Source organism: Phascolarctos cinereus, unplaced genomic scaffold, assembly GCF_003287225.1.
Source record: "Phascolarctos cinereus isolate Bilbo 61053 unplaced genomic scaffold, phaCin_HiC Scaffold_9;HRSCAF=440, whole genome shotgun sequence".
In the NCBI taxonomy this organism is placed as follows: Eukaryota; Metazoa; Chordata; class Mammalia; order Diprotodontia; family Phascolarctidae; genus Phascolarctos; species Phascolarctos cinereus.
Window position 1 is genome coordinate 202472866 of NW_027556402.1, and position 17403 is coordinate 202490268.

The following is a 17403-nucleotide window of genomic DNA, read 5'->3' on the forward strand; positions in this document are numbered from 1 at the left end:
AGCTCTTATATCTACAGTTCACCTCATGTTATCATGTAGATGGAGCATGTCATCTTCAAATTATTTTCTAGCTATTAAACATACTCTTATGGTCAGTCTTAATTTTCACTCCTTGAGGGCAGGAATTGTACCTTGTACTTTGTGAGGATTAATTCAGAGGAGAGAGATGGTGCTATGCAAGCAGTAGTTATTTTAAACTTGCTTGTTGGATGAGTGGATTTTCTGAATTAGTTTCCTCTCAGCCATGGCCATTTCTCCTACCCACCCTTACCCCCAGAGAGAAGGCAGGAAATTTGGGAGTATAAAGTCCCAGTTATAGCTTTGTTATTATACATCCTCTGTAGAGAATTTGGCAAGTTACATTTTTTCCCCCCTCTGATCCTTGTTTTTGTCTTTTGTAAAATACAGCATAAAGGTCCTGCTGACCTGTCTAAATCTGTCTGCTCTGTCATGGGATATAAGTACTTGATTGTTGAGTGTCTGTTGTGGATAATAGAATTTGGGATCTGATTAGCAATCTCCCCTCTACAGGGATCAGATGGAATAATTGTTGTGTCTGTTTTATCTATAGTCCAAAACAACCTTGACCCCATGGGTAGGACTCCGGAAGATCAATGTGTCATATTGGTGCTGGGAAGACATGTCCCCATTTACAAATAGTTTACTTCAGTGGCTGCCATCAGAACCAAGTGATGCTGGATTTTGTGGAATCTTGTCAGAGCCTAATGCCAGGGGCTTGAAGGCTGCAACCTGTATCAGTCCACTTAATGGAAGTATCTGTGAAAGGCCTGGTAAGTATGTAGTTCATTAATCCCTCCCTTCTTCCTTCCCTCTTTCTGTAATTATTTAAGTACCCTCTGTGTGGAGGGCTTTGTGGTGGGCCCTACAGCTACAGAGAGAAATAAGACTCCATATTTTTACTTCCAAGTGTTTTTTGGCATACTGGGAGTGAGTGAATGTGTGTGTGTGTGTGTGTGTGTGTGTGTGTGTGTGTGTGTGTGTGTGTGTACAGGCCCAATGTATATATGTACATGTGTATATTCATCACATAACATTGGCTAGGTATCTACTAACCTGTTGCAACAAAAAAAGAGTATTAGATTTGGAGGTGGAAGGTCTGTTTAAATCCTTTCTTTGCCCCTCATAATCTGTGTGACCATGGTCATTTCGCTTAACTTCTTTCATCCTTACTCCCTCCTTCTATAAAATGAGGCGATGGCCTAGATGACCCTTGATATCCTATCCAGCTCTAAATCTGTGATCCTTTGATTGTACTGTTTGCAGTGCATTGTGCTCAGTACTAAGAGAGATATAAAGTTTGGAACAAAAATGAACTTTTTCCTAGAACTTACAGTCTAATAGAGATAAAGGAGAGTGTGTGTGTGTGTGTGTGTGTGTGTGTGTGTGTGTGTGTTTTCACAGATATGCACTCCCTCATTAACTTCCTATTCAGATGCCTTATGGACGTACCAAGCCCTGGAGATACCAAGATGACTTCTTGAGAAGGTTACATTTTAGCTGTGAAAGATGGCATGTAGGCAAATAGAAAATAGTTGCTCAGTGGGTCTAGGGTATTGTGGGGGGAAAGGTGCCAGGGATTTTAAGAGGCAGCGAGGGGAGAAGGCAGAGCATTTCAGGCAAAGAAGACAGTGAGTGCAAAGGCACAGAAATGAGAGGTGTGGGGGCTGTGGGTGAGAAGCAGCAGCAGGTCAGCTTGGCTGGACTGTAGTGTGCATGAAGGGGAGTAGGGACAGAGAATGGGCCCAGGTGTGAAAGGCTTTAAGGGACAAGCAGAGGGCATTATTAGTAATCTTAGTGGTAACATGGTGCCATCAGAGTTAGGCGAGTAGTGTGGTGATAGAAGCAGACTTTAGAAAAAAGCACTTGGGCAACTGTGTGGTGCATGGCTTGGAGTGGAGTGAGACTTGAGGCAGGGAGATCAGCCAGGTTTTTGCAATGGTCCAAGCAAGAGGTGAGGGCCTTGAACTGGGGTGATTTTGGTGGGAGCAGGGAGAAAAGAATGGATGAGAGGGATGTAGTAGAGGTGGAAACAGCAAGATCTGGCAACTGAATTTGTGGGGTGAGTGAGAACTGAGGAGACCAGGACAACATGGAGGTTGTTTGAATAGGTGCCTTCTTCAGTAAGTGCTGGAGACCCAGGCAGAACAAGGCCAGGTTGAGTGTTCATATGTACTGTCACCATTCTGGGGCTCTCAGAAGGTTTATGAATTTGCCTTTGTGTTACGCAGTGCAGTTGGATTTATAAATGGATTCAGAATGTCCCCCTGGTTCTAACATATTCCTGAACCTTCAAGAAGAGATCAGTTCAGAGCCATAGACTAATGGGAGGAGATCAACTATTCTGCTTCTAAATAATGATCATGTGATCACCTCCTTGGTTTCACCTCTTCCCCATAACCCCAGCAGTGTTAATGTCTCATAATATTTTTGCCATCTTATTACCTTCTCACTGATATAACTTATAGACTAGAATATTCTTTAGAATATAACAAATGTTAGTATATAGTGCTTATGTAGAAGCACTGTGCTAGGGGCTACAAGGGGTGCAAAAAGAAATGAAATACAATGCCCAAGAGCATTTAGTGTGTGTTTGGAGAAGGGAGGATTTAAGTAGCAGGCAGAATGTGATAGATGACGTAAGAGAGGAGCAAAGTGCTAGGGAAGTTGAGTCAGTCCATCAAAAACCATTTATTAACTGCTTACTGTGTGCCATGCATTGTGCTAAGTGCTGGGCATACAAAAAAGGGCAAAAACATTGTCCCTGTCCTTAAAGAGGTCACATCCTAAAGGGGAAGATAGCATGTAGATAACTAAGTACATATAAGATGTGTGTGTGTGTGTGTGTGTGTGTGTGTGTGTGTGTGTGTGTGTGTGTATATATGGAGAGAGAGAGAGAGAGAGAGAGAGAGAGAGAGAGAGAGAGAGAGAGAGAGGGAGAGGGAGAGAGAGAAGAATCAGAAATTTCATGGAAAACTTCAAACACTTCATGAAATATAGGGGCCATTTAATCTGTTCTTTAAAAGATGCCTAATATTTTGACAGAATGATATTGCTCCAGGTGGACAAGTGTCTAAAAACAAGAGGAAGTAGACATGTCTAGGCCATTTATGGAACAGCAGTTGGTCCAGCTGGGAATGGTAGGGAAATGGTGGATGATACGGCTAAAAAAGTAAACTGGAATTCACAAGTGGAGTCCATTAGATAACATGGAACCATTGAAGGACTAAGTGGATCAGAACATGTAGTGGTGTGTAGAGCAGGTAAGAGGTATAGGACGAGTCTATATGACAGATTAGAGGATGAAGAATATTTTTGTACCTTGATGACTCTTTGATCTCATGGATACTTCTTCCAGTGATGTGGGTTGGAGCCCATCCATCCATGCCTTTCATAGAGGCAGCATGAAATGTGGATAGTTTTGGACTTGAAGTATGAAAATTCAAGGACTTGAATTCTTCTTCTAACGCTTAGCTCTGTGACTATGGGAAAGTCAGATAACCTCTCTGAGCCTTTTTGTTCTTTTGCATTAACCCATGTCACAGGGTTGTTGTGAGGCTCAGGTTTAATATCGTTTTTAAATTACTTTGCAAACTTGAAAGCACTATATAAAAGTCTGTTGTTGGTATTATCAACTGGTACAACTCTTGTCCACATTTTCCGAGAAACCGCCTTTCTCTTGTCTTTTTGACATTGCAAGGATACCAGTGGAACATATGGACCATCTTCTAACCCTGCTCTGACTTTATTACCCATCCACCTCTTCTCTTCATACATCTGTGATTAGTTTGTCGCTGTTGATGTAGATTGTTTGTCATTGAATAAGGTTCTCATGTTATATTTCATATATATATATATATATATATATATATATATATATATATATATATATATATATGTATCATATTATAGATAGTCTAAAAACTATAATTCCTCATGACTTTGGCATCTGTTTCTGCTACCCTGCTGCTCTGTGCAGAAGGTTCTACACAGGACTCAAGGCAGTTTTACATTTTTTTGTGTCCAAAGAAATTTCCCATTGTATCCAGCTTTTTGGTGGTGCATAATTCTGCATTTAGCTTGGCTTGTCCTTTGAAGGGGCAGACCCAATTTAGATTAAAGATGGGGTAGAGATTCTGATGGAATGACTGATTAGAAATAAAGGGTGTGAAAGGTAATTAACAGATTAAATTTCATGAGAAAATGACTTCTTTCACAATATGGTGGAGAACTAGCCCTATGGTACTTTTAGTTTCATTTTAACTTAATGTTAAAAGGTACCTTTAGTGGGTAACTTTTTGGGGTCTTGTAATAACGTGATGGCCCTAGAATTAAGAGGGATCAATAAAGGTTTCCTATAGAAGATGGGATTTTAGCTGAGCATCAAAGGCACAGAAGAGGAGGGAGAGCATTCCAAGCATGGGAAATAGGCCAGTTAAATGGCCATAGTTGGGTGATAGAGTTTCTTGTTGGTGAAGTAGCAAAGAGGCCAGTGTCACTGGATGGCATAGTATGTGGAGGGGAGAAGTGTAAAGTGTAAGAAGACTAGTCAGGTGGGGGGCAGTGTAGGTTATGATGGGCTTTGAATGGCAAATAGCGGATTTTATATTTAATCCTGGAGGTGATAGGGAGCCACTGAAAAGGGGTGGGGGGAAGGTCGACCATAAAACAAGAAGTGTCATTCAGTACTGTTTATTGTACCATTTATCAGGTGCTTACTATGCTAAGCACTGGAAGGGATGTTCTTAATGATGATAATTCTTAATAATCAAGAAAAGGCTAAATTGTAATCAGGGTACTTTGATAGCTAAGGCAGAGAAGAGTATAATTTTTAAAGTGTCTTCATTGAAATATAAAAGTTTATGTATTTATAGGATTAAATTTAAGGTAGGTAGAAAAAGAGGGCAGCTAGGTAGTACAGTGGTACAGTGGATAGAACACTGGACCTGGAAAGACCTGAACTCATATCCAGCCTCAGACACAAGCCATGTGATCCTGGGCATGTCACTTAATGCTGTTTGCCTCAGTTTCCTCGTCTATAAAATGAACTGGAGAAGAAAATGGCAAACCACTCTAGTATCTTTGCCAAGATAACCCCAAAGGAGGTCAGGCAGAGTCAGACATGACTGAAAATAACTAAAAAGGTAGAAAAGTACGTTTATTCAGAATACCTTACTGTCAGATGAGTGGTTTTTTATGTTTTATATAAATATATATTTTAAAATCCTAGGTAATGACACTAGATATAAATATGATGTCTAAGTCAATGTAATATGAGTATCATTATGGCAACATTTGTTTCAGTTTTTCATTCTTGCCAAATGCCTTCCTGGCTTTTTACTAAAAGTTAAATTGAATATATAATGTGTTTGTGCTACATAGAAATGTTTTTCCTCTCATTGCTGCTAGTTTCGTATGTTGTTTCTCAAAGTTTTACCTCTGATAACCTGCTAGAAAGTAATCAATTCTACAGAAATTCTAAGTACACTAAGTCCAAAAGTATATTCTATTTAAGTCACCATTGGTTGTATGTGGTACCATTTTGCTTCCTCCATCAGTTGGTGGATTAAGAGAAAAATCCTGAAATTTACTATTTGGAACTGACTTAACTTTTTTTTTTTTTAAGGCAGTTGGGGTTAAGTGACTTGCCGAGGGTCACACAGCTAAAGTGTCAAGTGTTTGGTCTGAGGCCGGATTTGAACTCAGGTACTCCTGACTTCAGGGCCGGTGCTCTATCTACTGCGCCACCTAGCTGCGCCAGAAAGTGACTTAATTTTGGAACCGCCTTCTTCTTCCTTTTTTTTTTCCAAACAAACATATAACATCTCATTTGTGGATTTTGCCTGTAATTAACTGTAGTTTTTATGTGTTGGTTGATTCTAGTTTGCTGTGTTAACATTTGCTAGTGCCATACCAAATCTATAGAAGAAGAATAGTGCCTACTTTCTGAGATCATATTAGCCAAGGTGAAGCTTACTTGGGTCTCTCTGTTCTGATTAAACTAAGGTTCCATCATTTGTTTTGTTGGGTTACTGTGTGTTTTATCACTGAAGGCTCATGCCTACTCCAAAACAACCTTCCTCCTTCTCTTTCTCCTCTTCCTCTTCTTCCTCTCTTTCTTCTTTTTTTCCTCCTTTCCCTCCTCTCTCCTCTCTTGCCTGACCTCCCATCTCTAAGCCCCATTTTGAAAATACCTTCCTTTCACCTTAGCAAATTGGGACTGTGAAATACTTGGCCAGGACTTAGCTTACTTAGGTGCTAGAAGCTTCAAATGTAGAGTTGAAGTACTTTTCCCTAATTTTTTTTCTTCATCCAGCCAACCACAGTGCCAAACAGTGTCGTACTCCCTGTGCCTTGAGAACAATGTGTGGAGAGTGTACCAGTGGCAGCTCAGAGTGCATGTGGTGTAGTAACATGAAGCAGTGCGTGGATTCAAATGCTTATGTGGCCTCTTTTCCATTTGGCCAGTGTATGGAGTGGTACACCATGAGTAGCTGTCCCCGTAAGTAATCTATTCAGTTTATAAAATGAATTCTTGGGCTTAGAGCCTGTGCATGGTGGTGTGTATATATGTGTGTGTGTGTGGTGGGGGTGGAGGTGTATGTAGGTATATGTGTATGTTTATGCATATATATGTATTCACATGAAGCCATAAACCATCTATCGGCAAAATATGACAATGGGTTAAAATTGTTAGCCTCTGAAGCCCTTCTTTCCAATGTAATTTGTTGGTTACTGTTCAGAGATGACCCTAAAGTCACATTCGTGTCTTGTAGAAGCTTACTATTAGATTGGCATTCTGTCATAGGTAGATAAGTATCTGAAAGATATCAGAATAAAAACACTAAGTGAATAGTCTACGTCATACATAAGTCTGGGACAAATACACCTTAGGTTTAGGAGGAAAATATGTAATTGGTCCAGTAATCAGTGAGAACAACCATTGGGATGTGATATCTTTGCCGAGTACAGTAAGGTGCTATTGTCAGATCTGTGATTATTTCAGAAACTTGTGAAACAGGTGGGTTTTCAGTGAACTTTGATAAGAAATGTCCATTTGCTCCACTTGACTGAGATGTATTGGCCTCACAGTATGGTGGGGACCCACTGGTTGGCACAGATTTGTCAGAAATGAAGTAGACCATCTCAGAAAAATCTATAAACTTAAAAAAAATCATTAGCTATGTTCTTATAATTAAAGAGGTTTTTCATGTGTTGTGCCTCTGCAAAGTCCTCCTCCTATGATTCCTTACAATTATTCTGGAAGGCTGTACCATTGGAGCATAAGATACAGCACATTCTATGGTACTGGAAAGGCTTTGAAGGCTGTCAGCTTATCAAAAGTATAATTTGCTTGTAGGTTAAAATAAAATGATAATATATATTAATAAGTAGTGTTTTATGTATTTTACTTACAAATAATCATGTTATCGTTTTGGTATATTCTCCCAACCTTGAAATTGTTAGTCTTGTGTATATGCGCATGTTTTTTTCAGTAATTCTTTGACCTCTTACTTTGAGTATAGTTTACTGTTACGTTAGAATAAAGTATCTTTATTTCTCTTTTAGGGTGGATTTTTTAATTCAAATTTTTTCAGCATAGTTCTCTAGGAAGCCTTTAGGAATACTTACTAAAGTTTAAGTTACTATTGGAAGTAGCTTAGGTCTATCATTATCATAATGCTAATACTCTTGATTTGAGTACAATTGGATATCAAGAGAATTAGTGATTTTTGAACTTTTATCTTTACTTATTGATGAACTCTGGTAATATATTAGTTGAGAGTAGGAAAGCCAGCTGGAACAGTGAACACGCTCATGAAAGATGATTTAAGTGCACTAGATTAATTTAGATTTGGAGGTTCTGGTGATATTTATATTCTAGGATAGTAAGAAGCTAGAAGAGTGTGGGAGATAGAAAGAATACCAGTGTGTAGGAGCAATGAGAAAATCTTCTATTCTCAGACCGTTTGCTGAACTCCCCAGCACAGTTCTGAGTGTTGTAATTGTAAGAGACATTACGAACACAGGGAAGGGTGAAAAGAGAACTCTAGACCTAGATGTTTGTGAGGAAAACTAAAGGAATTTGGTGTTCACTTCTAGAGAAGAGAAGGCCATGGAAGACTGGATCATTTTCTTCTAAGATCTGTTTTTTGTTTTGTTTTGTTTTCTGTAGGATTAATTGTTCTTTACCTGCACTAAGGACTAAGAAAGGGATCTTAGCCTGAAATTATAACAGAAAGGAATTAATTAGTTATAAAGGATGGAAAAATCTTAGGACTCAAAATCAGAAGATCGTGGGTTCTAATTTTGACTTTTCTTTGTCATAAGCTAGTGCCAAAATTACTTTATCTGGCCTCAGTTTCCATATTTGTAAAAATGACTGAGTTGACATAGATGGTCTCTAGTGTCCCTTCCAGATTTAAAAAATATATATACACACATATATCTATATATATAATTTTTCTAATAGAATTGTTTACTGTCTTATGTGGTACAGTAGACAAGAGTCAGCAAAAGAAGAATATACTGAGATCAGAAAACATGGTTCCTGTTCTCAACTTTATTACTGATTTCCCTTGGGACCTTGAGCAAGTCACTTCCAGTGTATGGACCTTAGTTTCTTTCTTTGTAAAATGAAGTAGGTTATATTTGGTCTGTAACCTTCCTTTAAGGTTAGATATTCTGACATTGACAGCTATAAAATACTTCTCTTGAAACATTTAGAGACGATTTCCAGCTTTCTACCAAATGGTTTGTCCCTTTCAACCCTGATCTTCTATTTAAAAAACCCTCTATTTTTCACTATAAGCACCTTTTGCTAAATAGCATGTGGAAATTTTTGTAACCTGGTGTTTTGTTTTTGTAGCGGAAAATTGTTCTGGTTATTGTACTTGTGGTCACTGTTTGGAGCAGCCTGGCTGTGGTTGGTGTACTGATCCGAGCAACACTGGCAAGGGGAAGTGCATTGAAGGCTCCTACAAAGGGCCGGTGAAGATGTCATTGCAGGCATCCACAGGGAGTCCCTTTCCACAACCACTTCTTAATTCTAGCATGTGTCTAGAAGAGAACAGATACAACTGGTCTTTCATCCAATGTCCAGGTAACATGCATTCTGTTTTTTTGTAACTTGGCCAAAAAACCATTCCTTGTCCTATTTCTTTTAAAAGTTTGGAGTATAAAAACAATGTTACTTACCTAGTCTACATTTGGTAATGGAAGAGTGGTTCAACTTAACTTTGGAGAATTTATTTCATTTAAGGTTGGTTTCCCCTACTGACAATCGATGATGCATTTTAATAAGAGCTTTGCTCTTTAGTTTGCCCTGTTGTAGAAAAATTGCCAGCTTTTTCCTGCTGCTTACTTGTGCATATTTTCTGCATGAGCCAGATGAAGTCATTTGTACCCTCCCTAGGTAATACTCCATCAGTAAGTCTGATGTAACCTTTTCAGAGGTCAAATCTTGTTAAAATAAAATCTCTACCAAGTACAAGATATCTTAGTGAGCTAGGTGGTACAGAGCTGTATCTGTGGGCCTGGAGTCAGGAAAACATGTGTTGAAATCTGGCCTCAAATACTTACTATCTATGACCCTGGGAAAATCATGTAACCTCTATTTTTGTCAGTTTCCTCAATTGCAAAATGGGGTTATTAACAGCATCTACTTCACATGATTGTTGTGAGGATAAAATGAGACAATATTTGTAAGGAAGTACTTAGCACTGTGTCTAGCAGGTACTATATAAATGCTTATTCCTTTCCTTTCTCCCAAGTCCCAGATGATGGTTAAACTATGGGAGTCATTTTCAGACTGACAGAATTCCAAAAGACAAAAAACCCTAAAATATCAACAGCCACATAAATGACCTCTTTTAATTGTAATGGAATTTGGTTTGTATTAAAAATGGTCATAAAAGTTACTGTGTAATAGTTTAGGAAGGGTTATTTGCTTGCATCCATTAATTCCCAGTTTTATCAGAGACTGTTGTTGTAGACCAATGTGAAGACTACTTGAGTAAAATCCCTTTTCTCACATAATCAATTCTGTTTATGTGATTCAGTATTTTCAGAGAAATAGAATGGTTGCCCAAAACTACCTAGTACAACTTGTAGCTGAGCAAGAATTCCCACTATATCATCTTCCCAAAGTGGTATCCAGTTTTTATGTGAAGATCTCTTCTATACCTCCCCAACATTGTAATTATGAAGTTATTTTTTTTAAACCAAAGTATAAGACTTGACATTTATCCCCCTTCAGTTTCTTCCTAGTGACTCTGGCCAAAGGCCACAAAGGTCTCTTTGTATCTGATTTTGTCATTTGATGTTTTCTCCATCTCCCCTTTCTTTCTCCTTGGCCCTCCAGTTTTGTGCCATCTGCACATTTGGCACACTTCCTGTCTATGCCTTTATCCAAGTCATTGGCAAAAATGGTAAATAGCATGGGTCCAAGTGCAAGTCTCTGTCACTGGCAATTCTAACCCTTCCAAGCTGACATCAAGCTGTTAATGACTAATTTTCAAGTCTAGCTAGTCAAGTCATTCTGGACTTACCTAACGGTAAGTGGAAACATTGTTGGATTTGTCATTAAAGGGACCTAGATTTGAATCCCAGCTTTATCATCAGTGAGTTAGCCTTTCTTGTTCTCACTTCATCACATGTTGAATCAGGTGAAATACTAGATGATCACCAGCATTATTTCCAACGCTCAGTCTGTCATACTAGGGTCACATAATCCCATAGCTCTCTTATCTTCAAGTCTAACAAGAGAGACTGTCAAGTGCTTTGCTGTTATAGAGCTAAGCTAAGAGTACAGCATTCCCCAAGCTGCTAGTGTAGTAGTCCTTTCAAAAAGGAAATGAGGTTTGTCTGACATGAACTGTTCTTGAGGAAGCCATGCTGAGCTTTTGTAATCAGGGCTTCATTTTCTATCTGTTCATTACCTATTCCTTTAATAATTAGAATTTTGCCAAGAATTGAAATTGGAGTCACTGGCTGTAGCCCTGAGACACTTCTTTCCTCCTCTGCTAACTTTCAAAGATCATTGACAATGGCTTGGCAGTTACATCCAGTTATATCTGCCAGTTGTGTTAGGACCCTGGCATGTAATTTCTCTGCCATTAGTGACATCAAGTGCAGTATTTTACAGTAGAAAAAGCATTGAATTCAGACTTGGAGGACCCTGCGGCCTATGTTGCCTTGAACATGTCATGTAACCGTGGGCCTTAGCTCCTCACCTTACAAGGGATAGCCACTGAAGTCCCTTTCACTTCTAGATCTTGAGTCCTAGAATCCTGTTATCTCTTTACTTATATTGGGTATCTACTTCTGATTAGGAATTTTTTTCCTGAGAAAAAGGAAGCAAAAGAATGCTTGAGCAGATCTGCTGTGTTTCCATCAGTAGTTAGTGTCTCATTCATCCAGAGTAGGTTTTTCTCCTCTTTCTTTTCTTTGCTTTTCTCTAGTATAGCTAAAAAACAAAACAAGGTCATTAACTTTTCTTACTAGCCTTAGCTCAATCTTATATTTAGTGTTTCTGACATTATTTCTCCATGCTTTTTTATTCATTCTTTATTACCTGTCGTTGCTTCCAACTGCATATGCCTTTTTAAAATGTAAGTCGGTTGGTGAGCTCCCTGCACATCCACATTATTCTCTGTAGACAATGCCCTTTTCTTCTTTTCTGCAAAATCGTTTTCTTTTGTGTCTCAAATTTCATTCTTGAGAGCTTTCCATCTCTCGGTGAAATTTTAGGTGACAGGATCCTATCTTTTATCTGAACACTTTAAAATCTTTTCTTTGCACCTCTAGGGTGAGTGTCTGACTGTGCCCAACAGCCCGCTCTTTCTGTATCTCAGATGCTAAGGTGGAGTGGTCACCTAGGGTCACAACACAGGTGTCACCTTCCACTCCTCATATCCGATCAGTAGACAATTCTTTTTGTTTCTACCTTTGTAACATCTCTCATATATGCCCCCTTTTCTTTTATTTATTTTTTATTAATTTATTTTGATTTATCAACAATCACTTCCATATGCTTTTGAGTTTAAAATTTTTCTCCCTTCCTCCCCGCCACCCTCCCCAAGGCGGCACACAATCTGATATAGGCTATACATATACATTCTTATTAAGCATATTTTCACATTAGTGCTGTTGTAAGTAAGAATTAGAACCAATAGGAGGAACCACCAGGAAGAGCAAACAAAACTCAACAGAAGGAAAAAAAATAGCAAATACTATGCTTCGTTCTGCATTCAAACTCCATAGTTCTTTCTTTGGATGTAGATAGCATTTTCCATCACGAGGTCTTTGGAGATGTCTTAGATTCTTGTATTGCTGAGAGGGGTTAAGTTTATCAGTATTAGTCACTGCACAACATGGCTGTCACTGTGTGTGCAATGTTCTCCTGGTTCTGCTCACTTCACTCAGCATCGGTTCATACAAGTCTTTCCAGGTTTTTCTGAAGTCCACCTGCTCATCATTTCTTATAGCACAATAGTATGCCATTACATTTATATACCACAACTTGCTCGGCCATTCCCCAGTTGATGGGCATCCTCTCAATTTCCAATTCTTTGCTACCACAAAAAGAGCTACATGTGGGTCCTTTTCCCATTTGTATGATGTCTCTGGGATATAGCCCTGGAAGTGCTATTGTTGCATCAAAGGGTATGCACATTTTGATAGCCCTTTGGGCATAGTTCCAAATTGCTCTCCAAAATGTTTGGATCATTTCACAACTCCACCAACAATGCATTAGTGTTCCAATTTTCCCCCATCTTCGCCAACATTTATCGTTTTCTTGTTTTGTCATGTTGGCCAATCTGATAGGTGTGATATGGTACCTCAGAATTATTTTGATTTTATGCCCCCTTCTGTGTTCTGACACTGCCACCACTCTAGTACAGGCCCTCATCTTCTCATGCTTGGACTACTGCAATAACCTGCTGGTTGGTCTCCCTGCCTCATGTCTCTCCCCACTCCATTCCATTTTCCATTCAGCTGTCAAAGTGATCTTCCTAAAGCAGAGGTCTAACTCAATTACCTCCTCTGTCGATAAACTCTAGTGACTCCCTATTGCCTCCAGAATCAGATATAAAGTTCTCTGATTATTAAAGCCCTTTGTAACCCTTCCCCTTCCTACTTTTCCTGTTTTCTTATATCTTACTCCCCTCCCATATTTGGCAATCCAGTGATGCTAGCCTCTCACATGACATCCCATCTCCTGACTCCAAACATTTTCCCTGGCTGTCCCCATGCCTGGAACTCTCTGCTTCCTGGCTTCCCTGGCTTCCTTCAAGTCTCAGCCAAAGTCTAACTTTGTTCGAGAGCCATCTTCCAGTCGTTCTTAATCTAAGTGCCTTCCTTCTGAGACATCCTCTAATTTATCCCATATAGATCTTGTTTATTCGTACTTGTTTGCATATTATCTCCTCTATTAGACTGTGAATTCCATACACACACACATATATTTTTTTTGCCTTTCTTTGTATCCCCGGTATTTAGCACAGTCCCTGAAACATAGCATATGATTAATGAATGCTGGTTGACTGACTTCCTCCCTAGGTTCCTATTCATTTCCACTCCATCAATAAGTTTTTCCTTGTTGGTGAGAATAAGATATAGAATCACACCTCCTTTAATTATAACCTTCACTTTTGAAGGTTGAAACTGTCATGAAAGCAAGCCAAGAAATAGTCGTTTTGCTTTTGGCCAAGAGAACTTCAGCAGATGTCTGGATAATTTAATTATCCACTCATCATTACCATGTCATGGCTCTGTCAGCTGCTTACAGAGCCCAAACTCTTAATCTGTTTCCACTTTTTCTCTTGGCATTCTATAGTATAATATGATAGTCTCTTCGGATAAGCTATGTTCCAACCTAGATAAAGGCTGCATTGGTATGTTTGTTTTCTCTTTTAAATCTCTCTCTATGGTGATTGGGCTGAATTTTTTTTTTATGAACTAGTCCTTTATACTTTGCTTTTTGTTCTCATGACAAATAGTATATCCAGCAAACTGCTTCAGATAGCTAAAACTTTAGAGGACCTAGGTAGTCCAAGTCCATAATTTTTGAGGATTTGTTGCAACTTTGTTGTGAAGTTGTTACTACCCCAAATCTTTTTTCTTTCCCTAGCGTGCCAATGTAATGGACACAGTAAATGTATCAATGAAAGCATCTGTGAAAAGTGTGAGAATCTAACAACTGGCAAACACTGTGAGACATGTATATCAGGCTTCTATGGTGATCCTACTAATGGAGGAACATGTCAACGTAAGTGAAATCTAGTTTTGTTAAATACAAATCTAATTAATAATGTTGTATTCATTAAATTATAAAGTTGAGGTGGACAAGGGAAATGAATGCTACATTTCTTAATAAGTATTTGCTATTTTCAGTATACTTTTAAATCATTGTAAGTTTTCCCATCCATGAAGATTAAAAGTATAAATGTAATAACAGTTGTATATTTGGAGAAAAAAGAGCATTCACAGTTCATTTGTTAGCATGAAAAATTGAAAAGTATAGCTGGATTCTATTTTGTTTTCACATTAGCTATATCGCTCATATATGTTTGAGTCCTCCAATATTTAAATATTGCACTGTTTTTCCTGATAGTGTGAAATGTTTCACAAGAACTTTTAAGCTGTACTTTTTTCTCTCCCATTACTGGCAATAAAATGTGTTGAATGAAAATACTTTTCCAAGCCCTCTAAATGTAAGACAGGAAGAAAGTATAAAGTATGACTTTGTAACTTAGAAAGAGTCCTACAAATTCTGGTAAGTCTTGTAGTTTATTCTGGTAAGTCTTGTAGTTATGTCTGAGATGCCTTGCGATGTGTTTGTACTACACCTTATGTCTGTAGTGATGCCTATGGTGTGTAAACCTAGTATAGTTATTAATCTTGGTGTTGATTTAGCTTATTCTGTCTCTTAAGAAGTTCTAATGAAGAGGTAGAGCCTTGCAACCCCATTTAAGCTCTAATGTTCTATGATCGTGACTCTAATTGTCCTGGAAATTTAAAGGCCTGAACTAGTCAGGGAAGATTTGATGAAGGAAATATGGTGTGAGAGACTTTTTAAAAGTGGGATTTGGATAAAGAGATGAGTTGAGAGGGCATTCCAGATAAAAGAAATAGTTTATAGGACAGGTACATGTATCATTTGAAGCTTTCACTTGAAATTGAAGTTTGAATATATGAGGATCCTTCAGTGGAACCGGAATCAGGAAAACCTGAATTCACATGCAGCCTCAGACCCTTTTTAGTTGTGTGACCCTGGCCAAATCACTTAACTTGTTTGCCTCAGTTTCCTCAACTGTAAAAATGGTGATAATAATAGCATCTAACCTCCCAGAGATGTTTTGAGGATTAAAAGAGAAAATGTGTATAAAGTGCTTTGTAAACCTAAAAGCACTGTAGAAATGCTAGCTATTATATACAGTGCAGGACATGGATGATCAGGTGAAGGGGACTGAGAAGAGTTGATTAGACAGATAGAAGAATGTACCACCACAGTGCAGTGGCACAAAAGGATAGAGTATCTGGAACAGGATTTCTTAACCTAGAGGTCATGAACTTTTAAAATATACATATGTGTGTATACACACACACACACACACACACACACACACATATATATATATATAAAGATATATTTTAATATATATTGTTAACTATTTCAATGTGATTATTTTTCTTTGTAATTCAGTGTATTTGGTTTTATGCATTTAAAAACACTCTGAGAAAGTGGTCCATAGTCTTCAACAGACTAACAAAATGTTCCATGACACAAAAAACTTTATGAACTTCTGATCTAGAGAGATGAGGATACATGACAGTGTCAAAGGCTGCAGGAAGGTCAAAGAGGATAAGACTTGAGAAAATACTGTTGAGTTTAACAATAAAGAAATCACTGCTGATCTTGGAGAGAACAGTTCATCTGGATCTAACAGTACCTGATACACAGTAGTTGCTTAATAAATGCTCATTGATTATTTATAGGGTTTTCAGCATAAAGGAAGGTTTCAGTTTGTCAAAAGCTTTTTATTAATCTATTGATTCAAATATTATGTGATTTTGGATGTTTTTGCTTTCAATATGATAATTACATGAATATCAATTAATAGTATTAATTAGTGATATTAATTATTTTCCTAATATTGACCCAAACATGCATCCTTGATATAAAACTTGTTTGCTTACAGTGAATTTTTAAAAAATAAAATATAGTCTTTTTAGCCAGGATTTTATTTCAGATTTTTAAATCAATATTCATTAATCCTTATGATCTGTAGTTCTCTTTTTTTTGCTTTATCCTTTCTTGATTTACATGTGATGACTACATTTATCTCATAAAACTAGTTTGATGGAGTGTTTTCTTAATTTTTGGAAATAATTTGTGTCATAGATGTATTAATAGTTCTTTAGAAGTCTGACAAAACTTTCCTCTGAATTCATCTGGGCTAGGGGCTTTTTTCTTTGGTATTTCTTTTAAAACTAGCTGAATTTCCATTTCTGAAATTAGATTATTTAAGATCTTTATGTGGTGTTCTCTTCATTTGAATATTTTATATTTCTGAGGTAATTCTCATGGCACCTTTACAAAGACAGACCATGTATTAGGGCACAGATAAATTATAAATAAGTTATGACAGCAGACATGCTAGACACATCCTTTACAGACTTGTTCTTCACATATCCGCCTTCTCATCCACTTTCTCGTAGAAATCTGCTCGTAGAATCCTCTAGAGAGAATCAAATTACTAAATTTGCTAAGATGTTGAAGCAGATCTTGAATATTCTTCCCACATCAGTTCTAAAGACTAGGGAATGTATCTTCAATTGAATTTTGTGGTTTTTATCTTGAGTTTTTCTTTGCAATAAACACAGACTGTAATCAGGTATTTCTTAGTAGTGAATAGTATTCCTGATTCACATTTTGTCAAATTTACCAAAATTCACATTTTGCCCAAGCCAAGAGTAGTCGGCTTCCTACAGCAAAGTTATCAAAAGAAGCCATTACTTTGGGGAGGTGGGTAGACTGCACCCTCGGCATTAAAGGTCCTCTGGGAGTCCTTTGTGCTCTTTGAAGAAAAATAGTTGAAACTTATTAAGTCACTAGAGGAATAGAGACCAAGTATCTGTATGAATGTAATGGAGTCATATTACACTGTAAAAGAAGGTAAATGGGAGAGATTCAGAGAAACCTGGTAGGACTTGTGTGAACTGATACAGATTGAAGTGAACAAAACCAGGGGAACATTTTATGCAGTGACTATAGTAACATAAAGAAAATATCCTTGAAAGAATGAAGAACTGTGACGAGTGATGGGTCATCGTTTCAGATGAGTGATAGTGAAGGCTGCTTGCTACTACCTTTTGGCA

At 37.9% G+C, this 17403-nt stretch overlaps 1 protein-coding gene across 1 annotated transcript in view; it reads left to right on the forward strand.

The window, feature by feature from the left end:
* Positions 1 to 17403, forward strand: part of ATRN (attractin) — a 215992-nt gene that overhangs the window by 110732 nt on the left and 87857 nt on the right. The window contains 4 exon segments of the mRNA XM_078148561.1: positions 572 to 791; positions 6335 to 6520; positions 8888 to 9121; positions 14153 to 14290. Coding sequence (XP_078004687.1) covers positions 572 to 791; positions 6335 to 6520; positions 8888 to 9121; positions 14153 to 14290 — 778 coding nt within the window.